This window comes from Perca flavescens, chromosome 21 (assembly GCF_004354835.1).
Source record: "Perca flavescens isolate YP-PL-M2 chromosome 21, PFLA_1.0, whole genome shotgun sequence".
NCBI lineage: Eukaryota > Metazoa > Chordata > Actinopteri > Perciformes > Percidae > Perca > Perca flavescens.
This window is the reverse complement of record NC_041351.1, coordinates 7,569,359-7,596,190: the sequence shown is the minus strand read 5'-3', so window position 1 is coordinate 7,596,190 and position 26,832 is coordinate 7,569,359. Positions and strand designations below refer to the sequence as shown.

At 40.9% G+C, this 26,832-nt stretch overlaps 1 protein-coding gene across 3 annotated transcripts in view; it reads right to left on the bottom strand.

Annotated features, from left to right (window-relative positions):
* wnk4a (WNK lysine deficient protein kinase 4a) overlaps window positions 1-26,832 on the bottom strand; it is a 45,514-nt gene that overhangs the window by 2,665 nt on the left and 16,017 nt on the right. For 2 of the 3 annotated variants that reach the window (XM_028568708.1, XM_028568709.1), the window contains exons 3-18: window positions 23,561-23,733; window positions 22,992-23,212; window positions 21,587-21,744; window positions 18,450-18,538; window positions 17,298-17,517; window positions 15,554-15,884; window positions 14,284-14,435; window positions 12,960-13,033; window positions 11,425-11,560; window positions 10,844-10,960; window positions 8,260-8,433; window positions 5,853-5,898; window positions 5,452-5,556; window positions 3,293-4,125; window positions 2,389-2,476; window positions 499-1,096 (exon numbers count right to left, since the gene is read on the bottom strand). In XM_028568708.1, the coding sequence (XP_028424509.1) occupies window positions 499-1,096; window positions 2,389-2,476; window positions 3,293-4,125; window positions 5,452-5,556; window positions 5,853-5,898; window positions 8,260-8,433; window positions 10,844-10,960; window positions 11,425-11,560; window positions 12,960-13,033; window positions 14,284-14,435; window positions 15,554-15,884; window positions 17,298-17,517; window positions 18,450-18,538; window positions 21,587-21,744; window positions 22,992-23,212; window positions 23,561-23,733 (3,515 nt within the window). The remainder of the gene's footprint in view (window positions 1-498; window positions 1,097-2,388; window positions 2,477-3,292; window positions 4,126-5,451; window positions 5,557-5,852; window positions 5,899-8,259; window positions 8,434-10,843; window positions 10,961-11,424; window positions 11,561-12,959; window positions 13,034-14,283; window positions 14,436-15,553; window positions 15,885-17,297; window positions 17,518-18,449; window positions 18,539-21,586; window positions 21,745-22,991; window positions 23,213-23,560; window positions 23,734-26,832) is intronic. The other variant, XM_028568710.1, reaches the window with a different exon arrangement.

Sequence of the window (26,832 nt, the reverse complement as noted above, 5' to 3'; positions counted from 1 at the left end):
CTTGGGCTCTGGTGAAATGTGATAAACATGCATCAATATTTTTTGGCATTTAGCAGACTTAATTAAAAAAAATCAACAGATGAATCAATAATGCAAATAATCATTTGGGTCAGCCTGGCAAAAATAATTGATAGACATCAGGCTCTTTTTCTCATTGGAATAACACCTCATATTCTGATGAAAACCTTTGGATAGAGACTTGTGTTCATACAGGAGAGTTGTTCAGTTTTAAAATTGAAGAATGTACCTTAAACTTCCAGCGTAAAGACTGAGTAGAACTTTCATGATGGCTTCACGATGTCAAATCTTTGACTTAAATCTTGTGTTACACCAAAACATGAATTCCAAAGTTTTACCAAAGATCATAAAAAGTGTTTGATGTCTATGTGAGTGTTAGAGCCCAGGTTAAAACTCTTAATATTTGTCCCCCCCTATTTTCAATTTCAAAAAGCCCTCTGTTTCTGTTAATATACTGTTTACAGCACCTATGTCACTCACTTCTCTCGGAGTTCCTGAAGCTCTAACAGCATCTCCGCGTCGTCACTGTCGGAGTCATCGCTGCTGATGTAGGGAGCGTTGCGGTTGTAAGTCATCGTCCAGAGATGATGAAGGGCATTGCTGTACTGAGGGCTGCCTGACGCTCCGTCCCACAGTCTCCCCTCCAACTCCGCAGCAGTCACTGAGAGTCCGCTGTCCGCGGACGTTCCCATCAGGCTCAGGCTGTGCGCTCTCCTCCGACTCCTTTTCCTCGTCCTCAGTCGTTCCCCAATAACCTCTCCCTCCTCATCCTCTTCTTCTCTGGCTCGCTGCTGCTGCTGCTCCTTGCTCCCAGCCCATCCCGCCAGCCCGTCAACGTCCTGGACGACCCCTGTCGACCCGCTGTGGGGATGTGGGTGTGGGGGGGACATGGTGAGGGAGGTGGCCAGGCTCGTCTCAGACTCCCCCTGCTCCTCTGTGCTGCTCTCTGACAGAGTGCTGCCGCTGTCTGCTGGCTGCGGTGCAGCAGGTACAGCACCTACTGGCACAGTGGGCGCAGGGATGTGCATGCTGGGTGTCACCTGGAATCGCCCAACAGTGACTGGGGCAGACAGGACTTCTGTAATATAGAAGGGAAGGTGTTAATCTAAATGCTCTACACTCGTTTTATTTACCTTGACTTATTTCTTATAAGACAAAAATGTATAAATAACCTAATTAAGTATTTAAATTTACATCTAATCTTGGATTTCTTTTTAAAAAGAAACATTATATTGGTAATTCTAGTAAGTTAATACCCCCTATACTTACTTCTAGTGTCCATGAATGAGAAGCTGTAACATCTGGACAGCCAATTTATATGAGAGACCAACCAATCACTGGCTAAACAGTAGTGATTGTTCTATAATCTGATCAGAGCTGATTGGTCCTCCGAACAAAGCTCTTTCTAGACTATCAGGGTTTGATTCAAACTGAATCATGGGGGTATTTGTGTAACTGTGTTTTCACTGTGTCTTATTTCCCAATCTTCCACCACGGGAGGATATACTCTGCAGCATAGAGCATAGAGAGCCTGTATGGCAGTGATAATACCTGATAATTGTGATGAAGTTGTCTATCTGTTGTCACATACGAGTGACGTACGCAGTTTGAGTCATTGCACGTACTCTGCTCACAGGGTTTTAAATCCGGCAGTACCCCAGCTTGCCCACTAAGTGTCCTTACAGTAAAGACAGAAAGCGTTTGGGTCTGTGCCCTCTGAAACAGAGAGACTCTGTTGAATGTGGGCTTCTAAATAGAGGATAAACACTGACGGGCGTGGATACGGGAGGAGAGGCCTCTAACGAGTGCAGCTGCTCGCCGATTGGCCATTGCCAGTGGGCAGAAGTACACCTACGTTTGTGCTCGTTTTGAATGGAACACTACATCCAGACTCGACGTTACGCAATGGCTCCTGAGGCACCGCTAATAGGTGATAATGTCACCAAGGATAGAGAGGGATAGAGAGAAGGAACCGAAAAAAAAATGAAAAAGCAAATTGGCCGTAACAGACTGTTCGGACTGTACTTAATACATCATAAAAAGGAGCAGGAAGGAAAAACTTGTGACTTTTAGCTGTGGCATTTTTGTAGCATTTGTGTGTATACACAAGCATGTGTGTGTGTGTGTGTGTGTGTGTGTGTGTGTGTGTGTGTGTGTGTGTGTGTGTGTGTGTGTGTGTGTGTGTGTGTGTGTGTGTGTGTGAGAGAGAATTTGTTTGGGGTACAAACATCAGCATCATGCAGTATATGTCATCTCCCAGCCCCGTGGCTAGTAACATACAACACATCAGGTGTTTATGATCCAGAGACGGAGGAAAAACTGCTGCAGGAACATGAGAAAAACATGCACAGAATTACCGGTATCTCTTACCAGATTCAGTGGAAGAGGCTTTTGGTGTTGGGGTACTGGTTTTCATCTCAGGTACAGTGGGTTGCAATGCAGTGCTGAAGGATGATAACTGGAGAGGAAGAACAAACATTGTTAGTATTAGTGCTACAGCCGATTGGGTATTGGCCAGATGGGACCGATCCATATTCAAAGTCTTTCTAAAATTACTATTCTAGTCATTACCAACTCCGTTTTAGTGACACAGACATCCCTGGCCTAATGCTTGCTTGAAATGATGCGAATGAGTTTGACACAGTGCAGTACACAGATTTTGAATAAGGGGAAAACTGTAATTGGTATTGGCATTTAGAGTTGAGGTATTGAAATAGAAAAGGTGGATAGGTGTAAGTTTTTTTTTTAAAGATTTTTTTTGGGGCAATTCAGCCTTTAATGGAAAGAACAGCTACATATGAAAGGGGGGAGAGAGAGGGGGATGACATGGAGGAAAATCATCACAGGTCGGACTCGAACTCTGGACCTTCCGCGTCGAGGCATACACCTCTATATACGTGCGCCTGCTCCACCAACTGAGCTAACCCGGCCACATCCCAAGTTGTTTTTAATGATTCCATCAAATAAACTGCCCAAGTTGGCATCTTCAAATAGCTTGTTCTGTCCTACCAACAGTCCAAAATATTCTATTTACAATAATTTAAAATAGAGGAAAAGAGCAAATCCTCACATTTAAGCAACTGGAATCGGTAAATGTTTGGCCTTTTGGCCTGAAAAATTATTAATGATTACATTTGTTTATTCATTTTCTGTCAGTTAACTAATAAATTAATGGACTAATAATTTCAGCATTAATTTGCATTGCACACATCATTTTAAAGCAATCTTAACATTGAGTAAAACATTGAGTAAAAAGTGACTGGAGGTGACTCACAGTGCTTCCTGGGCTCTCTGAGGGTGATGAGGACAGATCTGACAAGGAGTTTGAACTGGAGACTTCTGATTTGGGTTCAGCCTGGGCTGGAATCTGTGCTGAGTATGAGGCCACATAACTGTGGCGACTGTCCTCCTGGGTCAGGCTGGGGGGACTGGATAGTCCAGCCTGCTGTAAAGGCTCCTGAGGAAGCAGTGGAGGAGTGGAAGACATAGAAGGTGGAGAAACAGGATGCATCCAGCTTGGATGACTGCTCGGAGGAAAACCGCCTTCTTCCATTAGAGGCGTATCAGGGCTATAGTAGACGTTCTGCGCTGTGGGGTAAGGCACCTCTACTGCTGAGGTCTGGTAATGCTGTGGGTAGATGGAAGGGTAACCTGACTGTGGGGCCATGTGAGTAGGTAGCTGGTGGTGGTAGCCTGGATAGGAGGGCATCCCTTGGGTGGGCATGCCTGCAGGAGGGATGAAAGACTGGGCCATGCTCATGGCCATGGAGATGACATTAGCTAAGGAAAACAAGGGCTGCGTGTGGGAGGGCCACATGTTGGGATGCTGAGGGGCAGGTGGAGACATGGTGGCACCATCATTGCTGCAAGGGCTTGGGGTCTCATTTGGAGGAATTGGGGAACCGGGGGCTGGTGAGTGAACAGTGGGGAAGGAGGGGTTACTAGCTACACGTGTGAGCGGAGGATGGATGCCTGGTTCGGGGGAACCCGGAGCGCCTGGGTATGGGAATGGGAAGGGACTGTGGCCCATGAAGGACAAGTAGTAGTGCTGGTGGTGCGGCAGGAGAGACGCAGGGTTGTGGTGGTGCTGAAAAGGGAGGGGAGACCCTGAAAAACAAAGATTAAAAATTATTATTTGTTAATATAAAGTTTTAATTTGAAAATGTTGTTATCTTGGGTAAAAACTGACTGTGCTAGAAAAAGTGGGGAAGTACAAAAAGTAAAACGTTTGTTTTTCTTTAATTTAACTTTAATGTCAGGATAACTAATAAGTGGAATTTTACAGTGCACAGTTGCAGTGGAGTATTGGACAGAATTGATCCAGATAAACAAGTTAGATCACTCATTCTTCCACTCTCTCCTCAGGGTTTGGTCAGTCTAATTCTACATGCAGCCCCTTGCCAAGACATATGCCAAGTGGAGCATAAATCTTTCCCGTATTTTCAAATGATGGGTTTCCATGGTGAACAAAAGAGTTTTGTTTAAAGCAGTATCTGACTATAATTGCATTCGTAAAGCCGGAGCAGTTGCACACCGGGCTTACATGGCTGTGAGGGATTCAGCATCAATGGAGCGAGCAAGGCTTTTACATATGACATTTTCAAGGAGTTTAAATGGAACACATGTGTGTGTACCGTGTACACAACTTTTTTGGGGTCTGATTGTAAGACTAAAGTAGTCAGGATTTCTACATCAGTCCTCGGGGAATAGTTGAGGATGCCAATATCCTAGCCCCATCCATTGATTTAACATTTACCTCAACAATGGCTCCACAGTTATAAACCACACCTCCTGTTCCTGATGATGCAAACCAGCCTCTACTTTTTCCATGCTGACGGAAACGTAGGTTAGGCAACACTCTTTTAGGGTGGTGGGTGGCCAAGAAGCATTGCGCAAGCGACCATGCGGTGGACGTCAAGCAGAGAGGGGACACAGGACAAGAGGAGACGAGAGTGTTCAGATACAGGGGACATATGGAGGATATGTGTTCTTTAATTGACTTCAAATGCCCCTCCTGTGGGGAATGAGACTTTGATGGGGGAGGAGGCTTTCTTGGAAATTCTGTAGGAGTTTGTGCTGGCAAACAGATGTTGCCGACTATCGCAGCACTGAAGAAAAGCTCATGCTTTACAGCGACAGCATTCACAGCTCTCTAAAAGCCAAAAAGCGCCCTTCAGGTGAGGTAATTACCCAAGAGGCCCCGCTGCAAAGCGGACACAGACGAAGGCTTTGAGGTGTAGGGATGGGGGATGGCGCCATGAGAATGTCTGAACAATACAAGAACTGGCCCTGAGAAGGGGAGGAGGGATTTATGAGGTAGCTGAGCTTTACTTTGACTTATTCTTTGCCAAAGGACTGTAACAATTTTTCAGTGTGCTGAAACAGTAAACAATGCTGGGCCTCTTCACGTAGGGACCAGAGAGGGCTATTTACCTGGGGCGTTGTGGAAAGACTGTGAGCGTAGTAGAGGTCGCCCAGGTGAAGTAATGTCTGGACAGAAGACGTCTTCATTGGGGCACGGGTTAGAGCCACAAACCCCTACGCCAAGACACATGCATGAGTGGTTGACCATGCACACACACAATGATCATGCACAGTTAAAAATATATGCATACGAATGAATGCAAGTTATTCGGACAGGCTGTGAGAAAGACAGTCCTTAATGCAGTTCACACACATTTAATGTTACTCATTGTTTTAGACATTCATGACATGACAAAAATGGCAAACATTCATTTGCTTCATTTAAAACATATTTAATCAACTCAAGCATGAAATTATCCTTTAAATGGGTGGATTACCTGTAAATTCATCAGACCAGTTGAGAGACTTACCAGGCAGAGAATAGGAGTGTGGTCGAGGCAGTGTGTGCAGATTAGGCTGTAAGAGAGCACATTTGATAAAACTCAATCTCCACTTCCAGCCATGGTACGATTCAGCTGTAGTATAAAACTACTTTGCAGGTTTGATCGGCAACACTAATAGGTGGGTAGCAACTGGACTGTTCAGTATTGTTATTGTATTAATGTAGTACTACGGTAGTATTTGTACTACGTCTATCATGCCTGATGCAGAATACAGTAAGTGTCTTTGAAACAGAACTCCATATTTCACTTTCATGAAATTGGGGGGCTATTGAGACACAGATGTTCGACAGAATCGACAAAATTGATGCAGAGGCTGAGATTTAATAAATTTGAGTCCCCATTATGGGTCAAGCTCCAAAAACAATCAATCCTACACTTACACCCTTAATGCAACTTATTAGCTTCTTTGGTTAGACCCGAATCCTAGGTATTAATGCAGGCTTTCTGCTAACATACCCAGGTGATGTAAGTTGGGTAATTTTGTCAGACAAAGCTTCTTCAAAAGCACAGAAGTTATATGGTTTTATTGGTTGTTTAGTAACCCCTAATGAATTTATTTTTACAAGTAAACTTCATTAAATGCCCCTCAAGCAAGGAACTAAAACAATAGAGGCCTCAGGCTTCAGATGAAATAGATGACCCTGAGGCCTAAGCCTCTAGTTAGTACAGAATTTATTAAGTGAATAATAAAGTTAATACTAGGACGGCCGTAAAGAATTTATTGTTAGTTTGTGTTAGTTCTGTTCCCATAATAAATCCCATGTTATTAACCAGATCATTTTATGTAAAGTCATTTAACCTTCATATTCTGGGAAAATTGCCGCTTTAATCTGGCTCCATCTGCAAAATCTGAATCTACGGATTTGTCTGTGCTGATTTGTTTTAGCCACAGGGATAGAAAGGTCGGTCTGTAAAATATCTCAACGACTTTTAGATGGATTGACATTACATTTTGCACAGACATTCGTGGCTTCTAGACGATGAATCCTCATGTCTTTGGTGATTTTTTAATTATCCAGTGAAATATCTCAACGTCTTTTAGATGGATTGGCACAGCTGTACTTTGTGTTTAGTGCTAATGCGCAAATGGTAACATGCGTACAAGCTAAATTAAGAGGGTGAAAATGGATGACAGTACACCTGGTTTACATCAGTATGTTAACGTTTAGCTCAAAGCACTGCTGGACCCCAAGTCTAGCCTCACAGAGGTGCTAGCATGGCTGCAGACTACTAGTCTCGTTCTTTTAAGTGGTAGGTAAAGGAAACAAGCAACAGCTAAACAAGCATGGTTTCCTGTACACTGTCTCTTCCCAGAACTCTCAGAATAGTGCCCTACCTCAGTTACAACAGCCAGAACAGAGATAGATAGCTGAGTCTCTGGGCTGGTGGGTTTCTCTCTAACTTGACTAGCTTGGTCTGGTTTTTTGGCCGGACAGTGATGGGGAAAGCAGCCATAATGAGTCTTGGGGGATGTGGTCCATGCAGTGTTTTTAATCTAGTCCTGGAGTGGAGCCAGGAGAGATTTGTACACAGCGGTTCAGGGTAATTATGTAGCCAACGGGTCGAAACAAGTTAGAGAGTTGGCGGTAAAGGTTTACTTTGTACGTCTTACTTGTCCTACATGATCCTTTTCTCGATTATTTATGAACATCTTAGATAATTTGAACTAAAGAGCACAAGGAGATTTTGTTCTGCGTGATCTACAGAGTGGAACATATGCTGGCAGAACAGACACTTCTTTTCCTTTAAATGGACATACTGTATCTGGTTTGGCATTAGGTCATATCTTGTACTGGATGACAAGGCTCCAAACAACTCTTTTTGTTTAATTCCTCAAAGTCCTCATTTTACAGTTTCACAGAATCTCAATTCAGAAAGGCTTAATAAAGCCAAACGTACATTATTTTACACATTCAATGTGGGCAGATATGCTGGAAAGTTCATTATGGTGTAGGCACTGGAAAGGATTTGTGCTTTGGGGAACAAATAAACATGAAATAAAAGGAGGCATGGGGTATGTTTCCACAAATCATAGGGATTTATGACGTTATTGGTTTTGGTAACATCATGTTCTAAATGAAAGAACTACCTCAGGGGGTTTTAGGAACACTTAACCTTGTATCTTTAAGGGCAAGCCTCAAGAGGGATTATGGACAGTGAAGAAAGCACTCTACTGAGGTTATTTTATTCCCAATGTAGGAAGCACTACTCTACAGCTTTCCATATTTGCACCAAATTTATGGGCCTGTCTGAGAGAAGAACAGCTAGACACACCATAGCTGATGTAATTTATGATGATCGGACAGCATAGTCAAATAGTTACTTCCTTTGTTCTCAGCTAACAATGCTGCGATGTGGAGGTGTGACGGCTGACCTGTGAGGAAGACAATGGGTTAACCCCGTTGTGATAAGCAGGCTGGGGAACTCGGGTCCCGCTGGAGTGGACCGGATGCTCTTTGGCCATCAGAGCCTCGGCCCGTTTGATGATGTCGCCCATGCGGTGGATGAAGCCCTCCTTCTCTGATGGCAGGATGAACTCATTGTGCACCTTGAAGGCAAAAGGACAATGGTGGAAGAAGAATTTAGAAACATTACTTAAGTTAAAAGTAATAATACATATGGTAAATAGGTAAATATTCTATATTAATAATAAAAGTCCGGCATTTATCTATTCAATCTAAGTAAAAGTACACAGGTATTATCAGCACAATACATAAAGTATCAAAATTACTACAGAAAAATGTCCCGTGTGAGAGTAATGATATATTATATTAGAAACATTGTTAACATGCAAGTCTTTTACTGTTTTAGCTGTTCAAGGTGGCTCTAATTTGAGCTACTATATATAAAGTTGTGGAGTTAAATTTATTAAAATATATCATATGTCCATCATATGCTTCTGAAAAGTTTAGAGAACTTTTATAGAGAAGTAGAAGTACAAAGTAGCAGAAAATAAACAGTAGAAGTACCTTAAAACTGCTCTTAAGCAAAGTATTTCAGTAAATGATGTCTGTTACTTGCCACCACTTTAAAAGGAATAGATAGAAGAATACTTCATAATTATCCATCTATGAAATCTACCCACCCACCCAAACACACACAAACCTCCCCTCAGCTAATGCTTATTCTTTTGAAACAAAAAAAATGTAAATCCACAATACAGCAGTTTGTTAGAGGAGGTTTTGACTTGTGCATAATCATGCAGTTTTGAGTGTTGCTGTGAATTGTGGGTTGAGGCGTGGGGGACTTTTCCTGTCAGCATGGCATAATTCAGCTCATTTAAAACCCCTGAACTGAGAACCACAGCGGCTGTTGTGATGCCAAGCCCCACTGCTGCGCCAAGACTCAGTAAACAAAAGCCCACTGTGTTTTAAAGAGTCAGGAAAACAAGACGTTCAGTGAACACAAAGTGCTGCGGCCTCCTCACGCCTCGCTCACACAGGTCCGCGCATGTGTACGTCTACCTCTAAAGCTTAAAGACAATAACAGGGGGATGGGGCAGCTCACCTGCGTCACTCACTTCACAGAAAGTTAGATATAATATCAGCCAGAGATAGGATCGACAAACAAAAAGCTGTCAACTACTGTAGAAGCAGGATGAATTAGGAGTACATTCAGCTGAGATAGAGGAATCTGTTAGACTTATCAGCTGTCTCTAACAAAGATGGATAAGTTCCATTGTTAACCCTTCATACCTCCTAAATTTGGCTTTAATGTGAAAATATATCCACACTGCCTGACAGTATTGTATTATATATATATATATATATATATATATATATATATATTCATTGAAGCTCTACAATGTTCAAATTTCAACCCAAGACCCCATGTTTTTATGTCTGTCCCATTCAATCAAATGAAAAAATTAAAGATATTTCTTGTGCATCATTTTATACACATTTCACCAAAATTCAGTCTGACATATTTGGTATCTTAAAGCCTGAAGTCCTAAGAATTTCCCCTGTAACTTTACTGGAATACAGTTACCTATTTATTGTATCCTAATTACTGTACATAGTGCCGTTCCATGTTTTCCGTTACTCCCCAAGCCTGTTACTTAGAGCAGTGTTTCTCAAATCGGGGTACGTGTACCCCTAGGGGTACTTTGGAGGACTGCAGGGGGTATGTAAGATGTTTTGCAAAATGTTTTTCAGTTACTTCTACTGTCTTTTTTTCCAAGTTTGTTGCTTTTTCCGAAGTTTTTGTCGTTTGTTTTGACCTATTCTTGCCTTTCTTCCTTACTCTTTTCTACTGTCTTTTTTTCTTCTGAGTTTTTTTTTTCTTTTTCTTTAAAGTTTTTGTCAATTTTTTCGAAGTTTGTCGCTTTAAGGAATTGTTTGTCATTTTTGTTGCCCCAGTGTTGCCTTCCTTTATTGCTTTTTTGAAGTTTGTGTCGCTTTTATCGAAGTATTTGTTACCATTTTTGACCTATTCTTGCCTTACTTCCTTCTTTCTACCGTCTTTTTCCAAGTTCTTTCGCCTTTTTTCATTAGCATTTAAATGTTTTCCAGGTACAAGAGGCTGTTGTTTAGTAAATCTATCGCTGACATCGCTGTATTGTTCCTCTTTATATAGACTTTTTTATTCTACCAAAAATTATTCACGCTGGTTAGGGGGTACATGACTTAAAAAACTGTTCAAAGGGGGTACATTACTGAAAAAATCTTGAGAATCACTGACTTAGAGTATTGATTAAATACTCTAAGCACTTCTTTCACAGTTAAAGCTTAAAAAGCTCCGATTGGTCAGAATCATCACCAAAATCTAAGCAATTGTTATTTTTTTCCAAAGCCAAATAAAAAAATAAATCTTTCACAATTAAGTTGTAAAAATAACCGTGACAAAAACAAAAGCCACCCGTTTTTTTTTTTTTTTTTTTAACCTGATCCAAGTGTTTTATTATTGACATTCTGAATATGGTACCAGTTGATCATTAAGGACCAGTAATGACTCACCATGACAGCAGCAATGTCTTCAGGGTTATCTCCGTCCAGGTCAAACTTGAAGGTAACCATCTTGTCATTGTGCGTCTGCAGCTGACACTCCACCACCCGGTCCACTTTATCAGAGAGCTGCAGAGACGGGACAGGATGGGACATCAATGGTAATGACAGGTGTCTGTTCACCCTCTAAAACACTGAGCAAAACACGAGAGGAACAATGTGTTTTATATGCATGTGTGTGTGTGTTTGAGAAAACATGTGGACATGTAAAATCCAGTGTGTTTATGTGTGTATTGCACCCTTGCACCTCTGTTTGCACATGTGGTTATGCATGATCTGTTTGTCTCTGTGTCCTGTCCAAACACGCTCGTTAAGAAGCCACTGAGTGTCCTGATCAGATGAGAACTGTACTGCAGTTCCCCGGGGGAAGAACAGCATAGCTACGGATAACGTTACATAATCCGGGTGGAGCTTCACCGCTCCCCTCGTAAATAATCCGTTTATTCAATATTTTAATCCAGCTGCTTGATTGATATGTTTACAATGTGCTTTTGCAGTGTTGTAATTAAACAAAACATTTTGATTTATTATACCCCTGTGATGCGAAGTCTGGAGCGTGACCTCCTCCTGAACAGCTTCCCGGCAGTTCGCTTTGCAGCAGTTTTCTCGCTCTTCTCCGATAGGCCCTCGTAGCCGTCGCTCAAGCCTGAAGTCACATCGGAGGCGTAGCTGCACAGCAATAAATTACACATGCTACCGTTTAGAAAATACACCCACAAAAAAAAAAAAAAAAAAAAAGCCATTGAAATATTCATTGAACATCCATCATGGCTGATTATCTTGGCATCACACATAATAATAAACAGCACTCTGAAGTGTACAATAAAGTCTTGGGTTACAGTGGCATGTCTCTTGCTTTTAAAACAGCAGAGTTAAACAATACAGTTTAACGAGGCCTGTTCAGAGTCCATAAGAAGCTGGGCTTCGTCCGAAAGAAGCAACACGTCTGTGTGATCTGCTGTATTTATACAATGAAGAAGTTTTAGGTTTCAGAGAACTGGAGAACATTCAGCATGTTTTATAAAAAGCTTTGGTTCAGCTAATTGCATCTCCTGGGTCTTTTTGGATGGCTGCGGTCCCGGACTCCCCACCATCTACCTCTCAAACACAGGCTGCAAACATTTACAGGCCTAATGGTTGGCAGCGTCCACCCATCTCTATTTAAAAACCTCCACCTCCCGGATAACTTAGTTCAAATTAAAGCCCGTTTTCACCTTTAAACACTGAGTACGTGGAAATCAGACATTAAGATTAAACATTTGTGTTGATACTGCAGGTTAAGATGGAACGCTGTTGTGCTCATCATCAGTAATCCGATGGCTTTTCTCAAAGGAAGAATCAATTAATGGATCCCCAAAAAGTGTTGTAAAACATATTACTCAACTACACTCTACAGCACACTGAGAATCCCACCCAAATCTACACTGATATACAACATATTTTCAACTATATTACCTGTATTTAAGCACAGAAATTAATTTTAAAATTTAAAATGGTTTAGAAAATGGATTGAGTCAAGATTTTCTTTATTTTACATAACTGTAAACTGAATATATTTTGGTTTTGACCTGCCGGTTGGACAAAAAACAAGCAATTTGAAGATGTCAAAAGAATAGAAATTGGCATTTTTCAATATTTATTATATCATTATAAAAAAACAAAACATTATAGTCTGAACAGAAGATGGAGCCCAGATGACGACACACTCATCCATTGTCGGCTCCAATGCCTAGAATAAAGCCGCTCTCTCCCTTAACATCCCACCAACATGGGAAACAGGGCCTCCACAACATCACAGAGAAAGCTGCAAGGGTCCACTCTGCCTCACTGCAATAAAAACACTGAAGAGCCAGTCAACTGCCTCAGGCTTGGTGTCGCAGCCCCACAGATGTGGAGGAGGAGGAGGAGGAATTATAGAGGGAATACCAGACATTTCTACTAGATTCACATTGATTTGCAGGGCTCTAACTCAAATAAAGAAGGGACTATTAAACTCTATTGTTCCTTGAATGTTAAAAAAAAAAAAAAAAAAAAAGAGCGTAAAAGAAGGCTGAAGAACCGGAGTTACCTTTCCACAGGAGAGTTAAAGCCACTTGTGGGCCCTGAGGTGCCACGCTCTATGTTGCTGGAAACTGCAATACTCTGCAAATTGAAATGAGGGAAGTGGTTAGGTGAATGTAGATTAAAGACTTTTACTGATTTCCTTTTTTTTTTTTTTTAAAGCTTTAGTACAAGTAGTAGCCAGAATTTGCAATGCAGTATTTGACCAGTTATGTCAACACAAACTGTTTCCTTTTTTATGAGTCATTACTTATTCCTCTATTTGGCAATTTGCTTCAAAGAAATTTGGGCACATTTATGTTCCCCACAGGATGAAACCTACTTACTTTGTCAAGAGGATATAATCAAACTTTACCTGATGTTTTCTCTAGCGCCACCATGAGGTTGAGATTTTGGTTTTTGAGTAAAATGTCCTGCAACTATTTGATGGATTGCCATATAATTTGGCTTAAATATTCATGTCCCCCCCTCAGGATGAACTGTAATAACTTTTCATCTAGTGCCATAATTAGTCAACATTTCAGTTTTTCCAATACTTTGGTTTTAGTTCAAATACTTTCAAAACTAATGACATTCCCAAACATACTTGCTAAACATCAGCATGTTAGCATTGTCATTTTAAGCATCTTAGCGTGATGACGTTTGAATGTAGCTCAAAGCACTACTCAGCACAGATTATTTTATTTAAAGATATTTTCTTTTTTTGTGGCATTTTAGGCCTTTATTCTATAGTACAGCTTAGTCATGAAAGGGGAGAGAGAGGGGGAATGACATGCAGCAAAGGGCCGCAGGTCTGAACCGAACCGGTTGCCTTCTGCGGCGAGTACTGAGCCTCTGTATATGGGCGCACGCTCTACCAGGTGAGCTCCCCAGGCGCCCCTCAGCACAGATAAACAAAGCATGTGAACTTGAATTATAATTTACATTTGTGGCCATGTGAATGTAAAATTAAATATGTGCTGACTTTATGAAAAACATAAGATGGATAGAATTGTCCTCCTTAGCAAGAAATTAATTACACTTTAAAGGCAGATTAGCAAAAAGAGACACACAATTCTGTGTTTACAATGAACAAAAGAGCATTCCATTTTCAGGAACTGTTGAAGAATTATTTATCACCTTCATTAGCAATGGGTTATGACTCCTGAAGGTTTTGTGTACCTTATTTTCAGGTGATTACTTCCCAACTATGCACTGTTTACATAACTCTCTGTCAGCACTGTATTAGATGAGTAATGTTGATGGAGGAGGTCTGATAAAGGCATCCTTCTCGCCTCCACCCCCCTCCGCTCTACACTTCTGATGACAAGTTCTTTATTGAGGCCACTCACCGAAGGGAAGCGCAGGGCTGGGATGGAGAGACCATTTGCAGTCGGGGGGTTGGTGTGCGTGGTGGGAGGGGTCGCAGACGTGTTGAAATTGCTGGGCTCCAGCAGATCCTGAAGCCCAGAGGAGCTCAGATAGCCATCCGTCTCGCAGTCAGCTGTTCAAACAAAAGGACAAAAGCCATTAGCACGTGACCAACTGTCAGAAACTGAAACGCGCGCACACACACACACACACACACACACACATATACACTCACACACTATGGATTAACACTGCTCTGGAGGCACACATGATACTTTCTTTAGAAGAGATCAAACTGATACACAAGGACCACCAACAAGAATATTTGGGCTGTTGATTTCGATTAAAAACTGAGAAATATGTAATAACTACAGCTCACTGTGGACTGTGAGATAAGACCTACAGGGACTGAATAATTTAGTTAATTACAGTTTCACATTACAATGTACTGTGAACAATTGTATAGCTAATGCAGCGAGAAACATTTGTCTCCAGTCAACATAAAACAAATCAAATTGAGAGGTTTCAGACTTGCATACACCATTCTGATGCACATGTGACTGACACATGATGTCAGTTACAGTACTGGCAGTGGTGCCTTTATGGAAGTGTTGAGTACAATTTTATGCTACGTTCTACAACAATTTAGAAGGAAATATTGTACTTTTTACTACATTACATTAACCTGACAGTTATTCAAAACCTATGCACAACTTACAAAATATGATGCATTGTTATTGTTGCTAATAATACTAAGGTATGTTTTTACTTTTATGTCATAGTCTGGTATTGCTGTTTTTATTCCAAGTACTTATTCCACCACTGATTTCAAATGTATTATATTGTTCAAATTGTATTCAAATATTTAAAATTGAGCAACCTCATAATAATAATAATAATAATAATAATAATAACAACAACAACAACAACACAAAAACAAAGCTTTTGATCTTTTTCTTGTTTTTTTGATTTTAACAACATTCACCATACTTTAAGAATTTGTGGTACTGCAGAGCCGTTAGGATTAAAGCACTGTTGAAATACTGGCATTATATATCTTCAGTCTTCAGGAACTACTGTTGGAGAAACTTCGATATTAATATCACTGATGACACTATCATTTTCATATTGCCCAATTGTATTTACAAGTATTTTATGAGCCTAAAAATTAACTGAAAGCATGAAAACCACCACAAATAGAGGGAGCCTACAAACTTTTCATGGCATGTGATGTTATATGACGCGGCTCACAATTAGCAGAGGACATGCTGTTGAAGCGCAAGTGGAAGTGCTGGTCTGCCTCGGGCTCCTCTGCCTCTGCAGGGTAGTTGGAGCTAACGCCAGAGTCCACAGAGCTGGTGACAGGGGACAGGGTGATGGCCGGGGTCGAGGACTCGCTGACTTTAGGCAAAGGAGGGAGAGTCTCTGCTTCCTCTTCTATGGCTTCTTGCTCCTGCTTCTTCTTCCGCTGCTCCGCGTGCCGCCTCAGCTTCTCTCTCTGGCGCTTGATGGCCGCCACCCTGTCCCGTATGGCCTTGGCCACGAGCTTAAAGTCTGCCTCACACACGAAGCCAAGTACGACCTGCATAACGAGACACCGAAAAATTCAGGGCACAACATGAACACGTGCATACATCATGGTCCGTGGTGTGATGCTGCAATGTGTAGACAATTTGTGTAGGACTGTTTCACTTGGTGACCTGATCACGCAAGCTGTGGCATCAACAGTCAGTCCTTTGACGTGATAAAAGCTTTTGTGCCAACAACAGTTGTTTTGTAAAACCAAGACACACAGACTGCATTCTTCTGTCTAGCGCAGCCTCCTGTGACACCCATTCCAGCAGAGTGGGACACTCAGTCCGAACCTGCCTCTCAACACATAGTCAGATTACAGCAGATCGGCCGGACTAGATATCCCCTGCTGATACCAGATTTGATCTTGATGAAAACTACCACAAAGAGGTAAACAAGTAAGGAATTGTGACTTGCATTTTCATTAAAAGTGACCTCCACGGAGGGGGGTTCTGAAGGACATAAGAGCCTGTTTCGTAACAAGCAAGAGAGCCATTATATTATTAAAGACGTGACCTTGGCTGCTTCCTGAGACACACTCTCACATTTCGAACCACTGATGATTAAATGTTGAGCCGTGCCCTTGACACACTCTGCAAGGCGCTCTCTTTATGTGCTGGAGTGCATTTCCTGAAGTCTCCGCTGTCATAACAGAACCGTAAAAGAAGCCTAATGATGCCGGGGTGCATTTGCGAGGCTGCTTCACCGTTTGGGGTCAAGTGTCAAAAGACAGATAACACAAAAAGAAACTTCAGTTACACTAATAATGTCAGACTCTGTGATGTGACGTTACCTTAGCCTGTGACAGAGTCTCTGAATCTAATATCTGTATGTACATGATTGTCAAAAAGTTACCATATCAGCAACATCCACTGAATCATTAACATCTTGAAACTGTCTTTTGATCTGTAATTCAACTTAGAATGTTGAAGGAGAAAAGTAATTAGCAACAAAAAAACATTACAAGAGAATCTAATTTAGGCTGTCATCTAACCATTTACGTCAATACTAACTAAATATCCAGTCAGCCTTTCCCCAGAAAACCTACGTTATAAAAGGCTATCATCATAAATCTAAATGTGGATGCAGAGAACATGTTGGTCAACGCTATCTGTTCAATCAATCAATTACTTAATTTCCTCACTAATGGCTGCAACAAACTGGGTCAGAAAAGCAGTAAATGGGCGCCCGGGTAGCTCAGTTGGCAGAGCACGCGCGCCCATATATAGAGGTTTATTCCTCTCACAGCAGCCGCGGATTCGACTCCGACCTGCGGCCCTTTGCTGCATGTCGTTCCCCCCTCTCTCTCCCTTTTCATGTCTTCAGCTGCCCTGTCAAAATAAAGGCCTAAAATGCCCAAAAAATAATATTAAAAGAAAAGCAGTAAAGGTTCACAACATACTGTCTTCACGTGTCGGCCTACCATCTCCTGAGACACCTCCTCGGGTACGTCTTTGTACAGCTCAAAGAGAAACTCGATGGCGTTGTTGTCCTTGTACTTCCCGTGGAGCTTCTTGGTGTCGTCCATGCGCAGCCACAGCTTCAGGCCCGACTTCACCATGTCGTCCTCCTCTGCTAGCTCCACGTGCACGCCATTGTTCTCCTGGAAGAAGGGGTGTTCCAGGAGGTCCTGAATGGTGTACCTGCAGTAAAGGAAGAATCTGCTTTAAGGCACAGTTTGCAGGTTTTAAACTAGACATTGTATTAATGTAGTTTCTCATCATTTGTATTCATCTATAACTAATTAGGCAAATATAACTTTGGGAAATGTATTTGCATCCTTCAGCAGGTTCTGATCTAACTGATCAGGCCATTAAAAGCATGCCAAATGTCCTTTTGAAAGACAGGAAGCGTTATATGTTCTACTGGTAAAAAAAATAAAATAAAAGGGTTGCAAAACATTTTTTCTATCAGGTTACGTTGATTATTTTTTACTCGTATTTACATGTACACCAAAACACTAAACACAAAAACTACACTAAAACAGGATTTTGTGCAAAATCATATCAATAACCAAAAGCATGGATTGAGACTATTGTTTTTGGTTGATCATAAACAGTAAAGACATGTAAACCAGTAATGTCAGCCTCCTGGTTTTGCATATAAAATATATTATTGTTTTTGAAGGCCAATACTACTTCCTCTTTGGATTATATTCACGCTAATATGTTTTAGAAGCTGTAGCAGAATCCTAGATTTCACAATACTGTGATTAGGGTGAGTGAAATGATACAAAATCACATTTTATTGCAGCCTATGTTGAAAACTATCCTTAAAAAAGCCCTTTTATCAACTGTACGTAAGTCATAGTTTATACTTTTTCACCTAATGTAACATTTTAGTCAAGAATATTCTGTTACAGAATATATACATGGAATCTGATTCGATTTGTTTTAAATTATTTACTTGAGTTATGATAAGAATCTCCTGATTGATAGTTTACTGGACAAAGCAACAAACAGGAAAAGAGTCTAATAGAATATGGACAGTGCACTTCATAAAGATCAAAATATACATTATTCATGCAGTTTGTTATTGTGTTATTGTTGATCACAGTGTATGTTCTCACGTGTACCTTTCGTCGTTGTTCATACGAATGCAGCCCTCAATGATCTCCTTGAGCTCTGGGACTTTGACTTTGTAGAAACTGTCAGGTTTCATTCCCTGTGAAAACAATCAGAAGAGCTTTACTAGTTTTGGTTTATCGGATTTCATACTGAATCAGGTACCAGATGACGTGTGCTTTAAACATTATAAGTGATCAGAAGCAATCTATGTACATTTATCCCACAGTTCTCCTGTCAAGAGGACCTAACTGAAGCAGTAACAGACACATGCATGTTAACGGTATCCTCTGCTTTGTGACATAGGCCACTAGCCAGCATGACATTCAGCTCTGCAATCATGTCAACACCAGAGGGGAACAATACCAAGAACTCGTGAAAATGGAAAAACCCCAACACGCGCTCCTTCAAGATATTTCAAGGGAACTCTTCACAGCTGGAGCTTGTATACACAGTTTTATCTCAAGACAGAACATATTCAGGCAGGACTTCTCACTTATATGAAAAGAGGGAGTTTTATTTCTCCCTAAATGCTATCATGAGAATGTACATAAGATTACAGTAGCGCTCCCATCCTTGTAAAAACACCGATAAGAAAGCATGAGTCGAGGTCAAAAAGATGTTTGGCCTTCAGATACCCAGGCAACCATCTGATGTTAGGTCAAAACACCCAAATAATTAGATTTAGCAGCAGAAACGCTGAATGATACACTTTGTTATCACATTCACAGACTGACATGTCACACAGTAATTGCTGTCTTTTGTTGTTATGACCACAAATCATTTTCTCAAGATATTCCTGCCATCTGTTTAAGACAAAGGACAAAGCTGTGAGAAATATTGTTTTGTGTGTTTGACTTTTGTTATTGTCAAAAGACAATGCATTCTGATGTGTGTTACAGAATCATTTCACCCAAACTCAGTGCAAACACAAATTGAGGAGCCCAAACAAAAAGTGCAATCACCAAAATGCTGTTATCTTATATGTGAAATGTGAGTTACAGGATCTGGAGCAAAATGGTTTCTTTGTTTTGAGCATCACAGGCACCTTCAGAATAAATCAGTTTTCCCACTATTCAAATCAAATTTCTGACTCTGCTTCTTTCCTGTGGTGACGGAAATCAAGATTTGAGAAATAGGCTTTAATGACAATTATTTCAAGGATTCAAAAGACAATTATTGTACATACGAATAAAGCATGGTAATGTCTTGCAAGCAAAATGTGTTTTTCTTTGACATATATCTTGATTCCACTGAAATACACTATTCAGCCAAGTATGTAGATGCACCTGCACACAGAATCAAGTATTACAATTCTTTATAGATGGCTGACACTTCCTGCATGTACTGGCTGCGCAAGATGGACAGGTTCCCACTGCAAATAAAAGCCATTTGTGTACAAAAAAATTTAAAAAATGCAGGCAGGAATTTAAACGGAGGCATCTATGGTTAGGGTTGCTTGTGTGTAGGGGAAAGAAGACGATCTTAAACCATCCAAGCAGGAGAAACTGGAAGAATCTCAAGCAAATGAAGAAGCATTTAATAATTTAAACAAAAGCTTAATTTCATTAGCCTGGTCCTACCAGACTCTCATAGATTTCATTTGAACAGAGAGTCTGGACACTCTCCATTGACAAGTGTTAACTTACTTACATTTTAAAACCAAACAATTAATCAATTAATGACAAATATTGTTGTTGAATGTAATTATTGGATGTGGCTTTGAATAAATCGAAACAATTGTGTAGAAAGCCTTCTCAGAAGAGTGGAGGCTGCTATAACAGCAGATTAATGCACAACATTCACATGTGGGTGTAATGTTTGGGTGTCCACATACTTTTGGCCATGTAATGTATATGAGTAGGCATTTTTTTTCTTATCAATCTATTTATTTGATGTAAAATTTAAACATATTATTAACCAGACCAAGGAGAGTCTTCAGATAGTTGTGACCACCCGCATGGAATTTTTGTTCGTAAATGTTCTGCCTTTAATATGTCTAGCTATGTTTCTTACACAGGCCCTTTTAATAGTAAGTGACTTCAACTACAAGTCAATCATATAAATGTAAGGTTTATAGGTTAGTGTTTGTTTCATGCTGATAAATTGACGTCTACACTGCCATAAACATAAAACAAAAACAAATTATGAAAGGCACCTATAATGAGATTTTTATTAAATCTTGTTGCATGTGTAAGCTACTCCAACTGCACACGGAACATTATTATGTTGTCTTGTTTGTGAAGGAGCCAGAGCCACTCCGACTTGTTGGCGTTGTCGCTTTCTCACTTTCCAGCCTCTGGCAGGCACTGTTTGCATTGCATATGTGACACACACTAAAAGAAACAGCCGTCTTTGTGTGAGTAAAAAGTGAGACACAATTTCCAAAACATATAATTCTACTGTCGCCTGCTTTTGCCCACCGTGGCGTCATCGATGTGCTTGGCACCCGGGAACAGCTAAAATACGGCAGCCTAAGGCCACTGTTGTAATGCTACGGTCTTAAAGCTCACTACACTGCTTCTGGTCTTTTTTTTCTAAGAAGTCCCACATTTCTTTCTGTGTAAAACGTTCTGATATCATCTAGTTTAACATGCTGTATTTGGGCACTGGGCTAAGATTCTTCATCCTCAGACAGATATCTAAGATTTCTAACAAAGATTTAATTTTCAAATACATCTGCGCTTACTTAAAATATATTTTTTTTCTGCAAGGCTTAACAAGCAGTTCAGACAGAACATTTGCAAAAAAAAGCGTTGATAGGTCACTTCTCAGGGAGAAGGGAATGTTCCAGTAAACCAGAATCTGAACTGGTAAAGACACTTGCAATCAGTGAGTCAAACGTGTGCGACCATGCGTCATGATTGCGGGTTGAAAACCGAAAAGTGGTCAGATTACGGAACGGTTCTGCACCCTCAGCTCGTAATGGGCAAAACGGAGCCTTTAATAGACAAAACTAGGCTTTCATTCACCGTGGGCGTCACTTCTTTCCAAGGATTCAGGATATCCAGACGTACACACACAAGATATCATCTCGGTTTAATTCCAGTGTGCACATGGAAGAAACACATGTGGACAATTACATTAAATACAGGTTAAGAAAAACAAAAAAAAGACAAGATGGTCCTCCCTCCTTCCCTTTACTCACACTGGTGACTTTGCGGTAGATCTGTGCGGCGTTTTGGCACTCGGAGTACGGGTACTCAGAGGTGGCCATCTCCAGGATGCACATTCCAAAGGCGTAGACGTCCACCGCCTCGTCGTACCTCTCCTCGTACATCTCTGGGGCCATGAACTCTGGAGTTCCTGTCGGGGTTCAGAGGGAAGAGGTAAAAGGTCAACAGTTACTACTACTACTACTACTACTACTACTACTACTACTACTACTACTACTACATCATACAAAATGAACATATTACCACCCAATGTTCCACGCATAGGACACTAGCACCATGTAAAACCTTCATAGACTGCTTGTTCTATTAAAAAAGGTACATGAGTTGTAACTCATGACTTGTTGTAAAACACAATGCATCTAAACAATAAACTGTATTTATTGATATTTTGACAGCACAACAAGCTGTAACTACAACCCTGACATACTGTATTCTCATCCTTAAAAAAAAGAAAGAAAAAAAACAGTTGGTTATTTACACACCCAGCAGACATGCAGCAACATGAGCCTCGATTTAGAGGCTTGTTTCTGGCCACCTGATGAATAAAGTCCAATAGTCACCCCATTTTTAGCTCAGTTTTGGTCTACACCATCCCCTGAGGGAAATATCTGACTCTTAAGCAGCTAAAATGCTCCACTATGTTCACCAGCTATATATACACACACCAACATATTTCCAGGTAACGTGTTTATGCGCAAAATTTCAAATAAATGATGTGCTGCATAGTGGAATAAAGAAAAGAAATGCTACAAGGGTTTGTTTCCTCGTCTTCCATGCTTTCTCCAAGTGACTAACTTAAGTGTTTCAAAGTGAATAACCAACTCAGTCCATGTGCCTTGTTTGTGTTTCAACATCAGTTTCTTTGGTGATTTGATACATGGTTTCCAGTGAAAAGGATAAAAATAAAACCAGTTTTCTAAAGCACTGAGCACAGCTTCCCCCAATGAATTCATTAAGCATACAGTGTTTGATTTAGACCTGGTAAATTAAACTCTCCAAGAATCAAGTGTCAACAAGTCTTTATAGATGGCTGACACTCCCTGCATTAAATGACAGCGCAAGACGGAGACGTTCCCACTGCAATTAAAAGCCATTTGTGTAATTAAAAAATGCAGGCAGGAATTTAAACAGAGGCATTTATGGTTAGGGCTGCTTGTGTGCAGGGGGAAAGATAATGGGCAAACAAAGAATCATTTAAGAATTTCATTACAGTCCCTCTAAATTCATAAAGTCATTTTGCACTTTAAGTCCATTTCCAAAGAATTTTTAGATAGTTTTAAAATTTAGTTTTCAAAATTGCGCTATAGATGCAATTTCTTTCTGATTTCAGTGGAAGGAGATATTTGTGTAAATGATCGACTAAATATATAAACTTACCAATGACACTTTTAGCAAAAGAGGCACTTTTGAGAGTGGCCAGCCCCAGATCTCCTATCTTGACGGAGCCGATGGGGCCGGTGATGAAAATGTTGTCACACTTGAGGTCCCGGTGGATGATGGGAGGAGTGCGCGTGTGCAGGAAGTGAAGCCCTTTGAGGATCTGACGACTCCAGCGCTGCAGCAGCTTCAGCTTCATCTCCTTGAACCTCTTCAAGTACCTAAAACAAAAGAGGATAAGACTAAACACTCTGTTCTAAACATGCAAGAAGAGAAAGAAATAATTCATCTCATTTTTTGACAGCCAAGAGGAAGTATTAAAGTGAGCCAGTTTCCTGAATTCTCTCCCAGAACATTGTATCCAACAGAACATTGTATTCTTTATTCTGAACCTTTTATCACAAGACAAGCTGTCAAACATGACACAAATCTTCTCGCCTCTATGGAAGACATAAATAGTTTTATTTGGAAAAAGAATATTCGTCATTTGAGAAATGAAACAAACAGAGCGCAAAACAAAACCGCTTTTTTATCGGCCGTAGAACGAGGAATTGGATGGGGAGACTCACGTTTTGAGCGTGCCTGAGGTCATGAGTTCAGTCACCAGGATGATGCACTTGTGGCCCTTTACTGACGACTTCCAGGAGTCGTGGAAGCGGACGATGTTCGGGTGCTGCAGGCCTTTCAGCATGTCCACCTCCTCGCTGAAACGCTGCCGCTCTGCTTTGGTCAGTTTACGGGTCTGCAGAGAAAAATCACACTGTTGGAGTATCTTTACATGCACAGTTGTATCCCGGTTCTGAGTTCTGAGTATATTCTGTATATTCACATGAAACATGAGTAACGCATAGGTGTGTCTTTGATTCTTCGACATCTTAACCACTGTCACAACAACTGCCAACCTCGGCAGCTGATAGCATAAGACGTTGTTGATCCCTGGGGGGGAAATTCATGAGCTTGGGCAATCAGAATTGCCACTTTGTTTTTACGTCATTCATTCAGCCTGTCATTGTATTCGTGTTACTTTAGCCAACGTCTGCTTGCGAGGGAGGCATTTTGTTTTGTTGCAACTGACGTATCTACCCCACTGTCATTTGTAATAAACACTAAAACTTATATATTGGTTGCTAGGAGAAGTTAACATGCTGTACAACATTTTTTCATGAAAAGTCACAGACAGATGTGATTCTGAAGTCTGGAACCGGGCTAGAAATTCACAACACTGCCTCATATACTGCTCTGCTGGCTTTTATCACCAGTTATAAAAGAAAAGAGCGTCAGGCTTTCACTTTTATTACAGCGTGTACATCATGATTACATCTCTTATCATCACATTTTTTTTTCACAGAAACCTGTTTAAGGTGGTTACATACCACAATATGCCGGTTTCTGAGCACTCCAACTAGCATATTCAGGTTTCTCAAAATCTGGAATAAAAGGTTCACCCTCAACACATAAGAGGTATACTCCAAAGACCTGATCTTCACTGAGGTAAAAGAGGCATGTAAACACTCCTGAACAGCTAAAAAATAAAAGACATTCAATTGAGACCGTTTTGTTTCCAAGGTCAGAAACTTTGAAGCAAAACTTTTACGACAATATGAATGAGAAGTCCTTAAAAGATATTTAAACATCTAAAATCTACTGAAAACTGGCCAAACTGCATCTGCTGATGAAGGTAGTGTGATGTGCTTGAAAGCTCCACAAAATGGACCTTGAGGTGAGATTGTTTTGTCCACCATAAACATGCAGTTGTGTTGACACAGTTGAGTTGCAGAGCTCTGGTCTCGTCAGGGTTACGTACGGTTAGGGAAGCAGGTAGCAATAAACACAGTATGCAAATACGTGGAACCGATTTTAATAAATCACTGTTACTTATCTAAAGAGCTCGCCGCGGGACTGAAAACCATAGGTTCATCCATCTGGGCGACCCTCCAGTTACATAATTACAATTATTTTCCAATAAGGGGAGCTCTGACTTTACAAATTTAGGGGGGAGGTTTCTGAAATCCATTTAAAAGTGTACCAAACACTGCAATCACACTGGACGAACAAAGACATTTTTGTGCTTCCTCTAGGATGAAGGGCCCAATGTAGCTGCTGTTGGAGTAACTCTGCCTGTGGTGGGTGGTTAGTGGAAAACTCCTGGGAGACTTCAGGGCCATGAATCCAGCATTGAGGTGAAATTCTGGGAAAAAGGCCCTACATATGTTTATGCTTACAATCAACTTGACCGTTTCTACTCTCTCTCTGTCCTTCGTCTCTGCTCTTTTCCCAGTGAGTGACGAAGTGCTGCTGCTGCTGCTGCTGCAAACGCTAAGCTGCCGCATCAATCAGGCTTTTTAAATACCTGCCCTGTCTGAAGTCACACAACGCAAGACCCCTTTTACCTGCGTCAGTCACCTGTCAAGCTGTCATATTCCAGTACACCAGAAACTCAAAGACCCAGAGGTGACTTCTGACTAAGTGCTTTGCATTCAGGTGGATAGTGATCAGTTTATGGTGTAAACACAGACTGCAGCTTATTCCTCATATGCAAGACCTCTGTCAGAATTACTATGTAATGACTATAACATGTTTAAAATGTCAGCAGGGTTTTTAAAAGGCTATTAAATGGTACAAATGTTCATGAAACTTTAATGTAATTTGTGCCTCATACACTCAATTTAGCTTTAAGGACCTTAAAGATGGCCAATTTACAGACATTGAGGACACTGGACATTGAGGTCACTATAGATCACTGTATCGCAAAAACACACACATTATGGGGTAAATGCAAGAGTGCAAGTGTGCAGTTTGTGCGTAAGCCAGGGTGAGTGAGTCAGTGGGTTTATGGATTGATTTGCATTTGGATATTTATGTGTCTAAGCGCAATGACACCAGACCCCTGTGTGGCGAGCTTTGTCTCCTGTTGATAGTCGCCTGTTCTGCGTCTGTTTGCAGCACAGTCAGCGTAACACGCATTAGCTGTGGCATGCAGCCGAGCCACTTGAAGACTCTGACACTTCCAAAACCACAGGACTTACTAGAGCTCGGCATGCCGGATTGCTGAATACTAAAATGAAAAATGCAGGCGAAGTTTGGCAACTTCAGAGGAAAAAACAAAAGTCCTGCTGTGGCAACTCTGAACAACACAGTTCATAAAACCCGAGCAATTCACCAAACTAGATATTTCATGTGACTCATCAAAAACCTGTCCAACAAACTAAGGAGATGTAAAATGTCAAAGAAGTGGAAAATGAAGTACAGATGGAAACAACAAGTGAGCTGTGTTAATACTGTGATACTGTTATGTGACTGTATTGTTATAGGTGATGGCTGATTTCACGGTGACATAATCTCATCCCAGTAAAAACAGAAAAGCAGAAATGAAAAACCAACCACACAGTAGTGCTTCAGTTTGACTGAGATCTTCATTGTCACTATGACCAACTAATCGGTCTAATAGACATGATTATTTCTTTCATGAGTTAAGATAAAAGTGTGTTTCAATAAGACTTAATGATATCAATCTTTAGTCAGAAGCCCTGTGGCATTTCCCAAAGAAAGAATCCTCTGTTGACAACTGTGAAAGTCTTCTATCTAACTTTTCCACAAGGATATTTGACTGTATCCATCTGCCGCCACCTCTCTCTTCCCCCTCCGCTCTTTCAAAAATTAAGTCAAAAACATTGCGCAACACTGGAGAAAGTGATTCTGGGGGGAGGGGGTTGGTTCTGGGTAAAGGCAGGGGCGTTGGGGTGGGGGCACTAAAACAAACCATCTCCGTTTTGAAAAGACAAGCGAGTGTATCCATAAAAAAACAGTCTAGATTAAGAGGTGTGTGTGCTAAAGGTTTTCT